The sequence below is a fragment of the Passer domesticus genome, chromosome 3 (genome assembly GCF_036417665.1).
Source record: "Passer domesticus isolate bPasDom1 chromosome 3, bPasDom1.hap1, whole genome shotgun sequence".
NCBI classification, from domain to species: Eukaryota; Metazoa; Chordata; class Aves; order Passeriformes; family Passeridae; genus Passer; species Passer domesticus.
In genome coordinates, this window is record NC_087476.1 from 64284887 (window position 1) to 64292722 (window position 7836).

The following is a 7836-nucleotide window of genomic DNA, read 5'->3' on the forward strand; positions in this document are numbered from 1 at the left end:
CGACGGCCCTGAGGACTCCGGGCCCCGCCGAGCTCCCTGCCTTACGGCCGGCAAAGCTGTCAGCTGAGGAAAAGTCTAGGGCGGCTTACGGTGGAAGAGTGATAAAGCCGAGATCGCGTTCAGTTACTTATGATACATTCTCCTAAACTATCTTTTTTTCTTTTCTTTTTCTTTTTCTTTTCTTTTCTTTTCTTTTCTTTTCTTTTCTTTTCTTTTCTTTTCTTTTCTTTTCTTTTCTTTTCTTTTCTTTTCTTTTCTTTTCTTTTCTTTTCTTTTCTTTTCTTTTCTTTTCTTTTTTCTTCTTTTCTTTTCTTTTCTTTTCCTTCTCACCGCAGGATTTACCGACAGTGTTAGAATCAGAAGGCTTTAATTTTGCTCAGCAGATTAACCACAGTTAAACTCAGTCGGACGAAAATATCCTTCTTTTTCTGACTCTTCGCCCTCCTCGGGGCATGAACACTGTGGAGGAACGAATTCCTGCCAAGATTTCTACCGGCCCCTAGGCACCTTTCGGGAAGTGGACACTCAGCCCGTCAGTTTCCCCCGGGAGAGGGGGGCACCAGGGCCAGCGCCGGGAGTTCCACGGGTGGCGCGGGTGGCTCCCGTCCCGTCCTGTCTGACAGCCCCGCACTGATCGCGTACGCACCGCCGGGGCTGGGAGGATCGGGCGGACCACACGCCCTTCCCCGGGCACGAAGGCTGCTCCCGTCGCCGTCCCCGCAGGGGAATTCTCACCTCCCCATCCCGAGAGACCTCGCAGGCGGCCACGCCGGTCCGATCCGCACCCGGGGCAGGGGCAGGCACGGGGCTCGGCCGGGAGCTGAGGTGGCGACACCCGCCCCGGCTGCCCCGCCCGCCCTGCCCGGCCGAGCCGCGCCAGCTCTGCCCCACGCACCCTCCTCCCTTCCCCGCGGCTGCGGCCCCTGCCCGGCACCCATCTACTTACTGGCGCGAACGCCTGGGATGTTTGCAGAGCTGCCCCCCAGCCGGCTCCCTTCCCGCCTGCGTCCGGCCCGGCCCGGCCCTCTCGGTGCCACCGACGGCGGCTGCGGCCGCCCCGCCGGAGCCCGGGGCCCCAGGGGGCCCGGCCACCCCTCCCGCCGCCAAGCACACCGGTCTGCCGCCGCACCCTGGCTTTCCCCGTTTATTTAAAGGGAGTCACTGGCCCGGGGGGAGGCGGGTTTCCCAGCCCGCACCTTCCCGCGGCTGCTGCCCGAGTCACCATCGCTCATTTAAACAAAGCGGCTGCCCAGGTACGAGGCAGCGGCGGCCAGCCCTCCCCGGCGAGGGCCAGCCGGTGCCGCACCACACGCCCCGGCCGGGGGGGACGGGGAAAGGGGGAGGGAAAGGCAAACAAAGCGTGGAGCCGCGGCTGGAGCCGGGCATGCTGTAGGACAGGGGGGACCGACGTCCCCCAACCCCTCCCGCCGTAGCGGAGGGACTTCCCCGGGCGGCTTCTGCCCGCTGCCGCCCGCGACCGCGGTTTGCTGGCCGGCCCCTCTCAGGCACGCAGCCCCTCGCAGCCCCCTGGCTCCCTACTGTAGACGGGATGAGGTTTTATATTGGAAATGAGGAGGCAGGGGGAGGAGAAGGCGCGCACACGGAGCGATGAGTGTGCGGTGTCAATCAGAGGGGTTTTGTGTCTCCTTGACTCCTGATGGTCCGTGGCTGAGGTGTCCCGGGTGGCACCACAATGAATATGAATAGGGGTCCTTGCTAAATGGGACAGTCAAAGCGCACCGCCCTGAATAATGGCACGTCATCCTAACTAGACCATTATACATAGGAGGGCTCCTTTTGTCTCTGCTCTCTGCTGCAGCTCTATAAAAGCCCCTCTTTTTCAAGCTGAGGTTAGTCCAAGCATACACTAACTAGCCATCCTGTAAACAGGCTGAGTAACCGGGTGAGGGGAGAGAGAGAGAGAGAGAGAGGAGACATTGGAGAGGGCTGAGGGGTTTTTCCTCTTCCTCCAGCATTTCCAGCCCTTCGCTGGCAGACCCTGCCGTCCGTTTATTTCGTTTTCATTTTGTTTTTGTTGCTTTTTGAAGGAGAGCTGTCTTGTTCCACCACCTCGAGAGCAGGGAAGAGTTTCTTGCTCAGAAGCCTGAATACAATGAATTCTGACTCCAGCTCTGTCTCCAGCAGAGCTTCCTCTCCAGACATGGATGAGATGTACCTGAGAGACCATCACCACCACCACCACCATCACCACCACCAAGACAGCCGGCTCAACTCAGTCTCCTCCACTCAGAACGATCTGGTGCAGAAGATGTCTGGGGAAGGCCTCACCAGGAACGGTTCCAAGGCCGGAGGGGAAGGCAGCAAGTACAAAATCAAGAAGCAGCTTTCGGAGCAGGACCTGCAGCAGCTGCGGCTGAAGATCAATGGCCGGGAGCGCAAGAGGATGCACGACCTCAACCTCGCCATGGACGGACTGCGGGAGGTGATGCCCTACGCTCACGGACCTTCTGTGAGAAAACTCTCCAAAATCGCCACCCTCCTGCTAGCCAGAAACTATATCCTGATGCTCACCAGCTCCCTGGAGGAGATGAAGAGGCTAGTTGGGGAAATCTACGGGGGACACCACTCGGCCTTTCACTGCGGCACGGTGGGACACTCCGCCGGGCACCCGCCCCACGCCGCCGGCACCGTGCACCAGGTGCATCCCATCCTCGGCAGTGCCCTGTCCTCCGCCAACACCTCCTCCTCCCTCTCCGCCTCCCTGCCGGCCATCGGCACCATCCGGCCCCCACACTCCCTGCTCAAGACCCCCTCGACACCCCCCGCCCTGCAGCTCGGCAGCGGCTTCCAGCACTGGGCTGGCTTGCCGTGCCCCTGCACCATCTGCCAGATGCCGCCCCCGCCCCACCTCTCGGCCCTCACCGCCTCCAACATGGCCAGGATCTCGGGGGAGACCAAGGACCTCCTGAAGTGACTCGGCGGGGCTCCCCCGGACGGAGAGGGCGCTGCGCCGGTCCCCCCCCGGCCCCCGACGGACCTGCCCCTGCCCCCGCCCGCCAAGCCCCCTGTAACACGGGATTAGCGTAGTAAGGACCTTGCAAAGGTAATGCTCCACCCGGCTCCTCGGGCCATGTTTTCTTATTATACTAAACTGGAAAAAAAAGTCCCCGTTGTAAAAAGAATGATGATGATAATAATAATGATGATAATAATGATAATAATAATAATAATAATGCCGATGATGGTAATCCAATGTAAATGATTCCTTAAAATGTATGTAAAAGAAAAAAAAAAAAAGACATGGTTGTCATTGTAGTGTTCGCAGCTACCAAGAAATCGGTTTGGGGCTTTTTTTTTTTCTTTTTCCTTTTTTTTCCTCGGGCTTTTCCTTTCTTTCCTTTCGCACGGCGACACCTCCGAAATTTCCCGTTCCACACCTGGCTGCGGAAGCGCAGCGGCGGCCCAAGGTAGACCAGAGAGTGTGTACATGCTTTCCGCCCCAGCTTGTCACCCGTGGGGACCGGCCACAGGCGGCTCCCCTGGCAACAGGGACTTCCGAGAGAATTCACTGAAGTTTTCCAGTGTGGTTTATGGTTTGGGGCTTTTATGGTTTGGTATTTTTTTGTTTTGTTTGTTTTGGTTTTACAGATTTCTTTAGGATGCGGGTTTGGGGTTTTTTTGGGTGTTTTTTGTTGTTTTTTTTTTTTTTGGTAGTTTTTCTTCTTCCCTCTGTGAAGAAAAATGAAAAAGTAATTAAACAAAAAAAGAGGAAAATAGTGCAAAACACAGCACAACCCTCCAGCAGATCTATTTTGCCAAATCTCCCATCTCCTTCTCTCGGTGAAGTGTGTTGGTTTAGCTGTCTGGGGTACAAATTTCTGTTGCTGGCTCTGGATTTGTTAGTGTTTGCTGTTTGTGTTGCTGTTGTTTTGTTTGGTTTTGTTTCCTTTTAAACATTTTTTGTTATGGTTTGGTTGTGCATGCGGGGTCAGCTCTTGCCAGATCGGTGATTTGTATATGTAAATTGAAAGTTTTGTTGCTGTTTATTTCTTTTTCGATGTGTTTTCCTGGGACATTGTTTGAAATAATGTTATTCTTCATTTCATTCGTTTGTTTTCGGTTGGGGCCTCAAAGACACCACCATGTCTTTATTTTTTATATATTCTTGATAATAACTATCGATATATTTATTATTGACCAGTGTTTCTGGATGAGATTTCCAAATAAAGTTAAAAATTAATTCCAAGCTGCTTGTTTCGCCTTTGTCCGGGTCTGGAAGCTGAGAAAGGCGCCGTATTCGATGGCTTTGGGTCTCGCCAGGACCTGCCGGGCCCAGCTGGAGGAGGCTGGCCCAGCTCCGGGAGCAGCCACGGGAGCAGCCACGAACGCGATGTGCTCAGGTGTGTGCGAGCCGCCGGGCAGGTTCCCGCAGCTTCCCGGCGGGCTGGCAGCCGTCGGGAATTGATCGGGGTGGTCCATGGCCACTCCCGCAGCCAGCGCCGGCCGGGGGAGGACGGGCCGCGGGCAGCGCTGGGGACTTTATGGGAAATAACTTTTTTTCTTTTGAGAACCAGTTTTCAGTCCCTTTTTTCGGGAGGGAAATGGTAGGATGGGCAGAGTTGGGAAGGCAGTTCTGCCCCGCCGGGAGGCGGCTCTCCATGGAATTGAGCGCGGCTGGCGGCTCCCAGCGCCCTGCGGCTCGGCACAGGGGAGCGAGGTCCTGCTGCACCCCGGCCAGCCCCGGGCCTGCCTCACGGGAAAGGGGATGGCCGGGAGGCACCTGAAGAAACAGGAGAAGGCGACTCCCCCTGAGCCGTAAGCTGAGCGGTGACAGCGGGAGGATGGATGGGGCATTTAAAGCGAAACGCCAAAAAATTTTGGGAAAAGCGTCTGCGGGCGACCCGTGCCGGTGAGCGGGCTGCGCGATTATGCAGCACCCAACCAGCGTTAAGACATAAGCACGCATACACAAACATCTGAAAATAAAAATAACGTGTATTTACCTCGAAAACACGAACTAACAAATCACGTAAAAAAAACTCCCTGCCGTAAACTACTCCCTGTCCGAGATAAATCCTTACAGCAATTCAGCAAGGTGATCAACTGATGCTGCAACCTTCCTTCCTTCCTTCCTTCCTTCCTTCCTTCCTTCCTTCCTTCCTTCCTTCCTTCCTTCCTTCCTTCCTTCCTTCCTTCCTTCCTTCCTTCCTTCCTTCCTTCCTTCCTTCCTTCCTTCCTTCCTTCCTTCCTTCCTTCCTTCCTTCCTTCCTTCCTTCCTTCCTTCCTTCCTTCCTTCCTTCCTTCCTTCCTTCCTTCCTTCCTTCCTTCCTTCCTTCCTTCCTTCCTTCCTTCCTTCCTTCCTTCCTTCCTTCCTTCCTTCCTTCCTTCCTTCCTTCCTTCCTTCCTTCCTTCCTTCCTTCCTTCCTTCCTTCCTTCCTTCCTTCCTTCCTTCCTTCCTTCCTTCCTTCCTTCCTTCCTTCCTTCCTTCCTTCCTTCCTTCCTTCCTTCCTTCCTCCCTCCCTCCCTCCCTCCCTCCCTCCCTCCCTCCCTCCCTCCCTCCCTCCCTCCCTCCCTCCCTCCCTCCCTCCCTCCCTCCCTCCCGGTGCACCAGTGCGGGCTGTAGTGCCGGGGTGACCCCAGGTGCCCCCGGAGCTGTGCTCGGGGCTCTGTGCCGGACACGGACCGGCCCTGCCTTCCCGGGGACAGTCCGGGCTGGAGCCCCTGCTCGGCCCCGACGGCCAAAGCCCTCTCATCCACACTCCCCGCTGCTGGCAGCGGCAGCCCGCGGCGCTGCTGGCGGAGGGAAAGCGAGCAGGGGGCGAACAGGAGCGGGAGAACCGCGGCAGAACAGCGGGAGCCGCAGGGAGCGGGCTGCCGGCCCCTCCTCAGCCCGCCCGACGCCCCTTCCCTGCGGGGCTGACACGGACCCCCAGCCTCCCCGACTCCGCGTCCTTCCCTGCATTCCTCCCCTCGGAGCGGGGCGAGCGGGGTAGCCTTGGACGGGGCTGGGCTGCAAATGGCAGCCGAGAGGAGAACCAAGTCACCCCTCGGTGCAGGAGTGGCAGTGGGGCACCCGGACCCGCCGCCATCCCCCGCAGTGCTGCCTCGCCCCGAAGCATCTCCGTCACTCGGCCCCTTCGGTCCTGGGCACGGAGGGCCCCTTGCCTCAGCAAAAGGGATCTCTGGGGACATTTGATCTCCACTCAGCCACACACGAGTGAGTGGAGATCAAATCCAAAAGATCAGGCATTCCGGGTTCTGCCTTCCCTTCCCTTCCCTTCCCTTCCCTTCCCTTCCCTTCCCTTCCCTTCCCTTCCCTTCCCTTCCCTTCCCTTCCCTTCCCTTCCCTTCCCTTCCCTTCCCTTCCCTTCCCTTCCCTTCCCTTCCCTTCCCTTCCCTTCCCTTCCCTTCCCTTCCCTTCCCTTCCCTTCCCTTCCCTTCCCTTCCCTTCCCTTCCCTTCCCTTCCCTTCCCTTCCCTTCCCTTCCCTTCCCTTCCCTTCCCTTCCCTTCCCTTCCCTTCCCTTCCCTTCCCTTCCCTTCCCTTCCCTTCCCTTCCCTTCCCTTCCCTTCCCTTCCCTTCCCTTCCCTTCCCACCAACAATTGAACAACTTCAGAGACTTGCCCATGGGGACAGAAGGGGGAATTGTGGGTTTTCTTTGGGAGGGTTTCCCTTCACAAACACACGTGAGAAATAAATAAAACAGAAATTTTTAAAAAGCGGGGAGGAGACGATGGCTGAGGGGCAGAAATAGGAAAGAAGGAAAGATCTGATGGTGGCAGAACCTGGCAGCACCCACCCTCTGGGCTCGTCCCTGCCCGCTGATGAAGCTGCGGGGATGGGGCACAGCATGGTTTGCTATGGCACAGCACAGCTTGACTCAGCCAGCTTCTGGGATAGATGAGGGGATCTTGGTGTTCTCAGGAAATTCCTTTCATTTCCACCACAAAAATGAATAATATCTGTGTGCACATTTGTAAAATACATTTATGTGTACACACACAATATAAATATAAATATAAATATAAATATAAATATAAATATAAATATAAATATAAATATAAATATAAATATAAATATAAATATAAATATAAATATAAATATAAATATAAATATAAATCAGAGGAGGATGGACAGTGCTGTGCATCACTTGTGCATCCCCTTGCTGACCACTGGGTCCTGGCACAGCTGTGCTGTGAAGAAGGCAGGTGCTGCTCCTTGTCTCAGGGGAAAGCAACAACCCCTCCCTTCCCAGTGCTTCCTAGTTTCCATGGGGGAGGACCCTGCTGCCTCTGCCACAAAATTGAAGCCAAAACACCAGGCACTGGTATGCAACCCTCTAAGCTGTGGGGTTCCTTTTCTCCCCACTCTCCCACCCCACCTGACAAGTCCAACGCAGTCAGTCCCCTCACGCCTTTTCTCCAGCTACATGGGACCAGGAAAGAGGTGGGGATGGGCTTGTGTTTTGATTAATAGGGAAATAAAATGCAGAAATAGCAGCAGTACTTAGCTTCATTGCTTCAGTTTAGAGATTTATTGGTGAGGAGATAAACACCAGGCTGGGGGCCTTGCTCAGTAATTCATGGTTCCCATCAGTTATTACCAAATGAGCAAATCGTTTTTCTTTGAAGTCACAGAGGGGAAAAAAAGAATAATTTTTTTAATAGGTTGCTACCCCTTGCCTCTGGTCCAGCCCTCATCTGCCTGCCCAGTTGCCCTGATTGGGGCCCTACTCTCCAAGCAAAACTTATGAGTTAAATAAGGAGTTTATTAAGGATGTGTCTCTCTTAAAATGCTTGTGCCTTGCTCTGCCTTCCTCCTACTTTCTTTTGTATTTTCCTACTTGCTCCTGTCTAACTCTTTTAATGTCTCCGAA

General features: G+C 55.1%; 1 protein-coding gene across 1 annotated transcript; it reads left to right on the forward strand.

Annotated features, from left to right (window-relative positions):
* Window positions 1-1916: 1916 nt before the first annotated feature.
* OLIG3 (oligodendrocyte transcription factor 3) lies at window positions 1917-3252 on the forward strand. Its single transcript, XM_064415855.1, has one exon. It carries the CDS (start codon window positions 2114-2116, stop codon window positions 2933-2935), a length of 822 nt encoding a protein of 273 aa, XP_064271925.1. The 5' UTR covers window positions 1917-2113; the 3' UTR covers window positions 2936-3252.
* The last annotated feature ends 4584 nt before the right edge of the window (window positions 3253-7836 follow it).

Coding starts and splice junctions, on each gene's coding strand:
- OLIG3 (XM_064415855.1), top strand. CDS start 2,114: ATGAATTCTGACTCCAGCTCTGTCTCCAGCAGAGCTTCCTCTCCAGAC.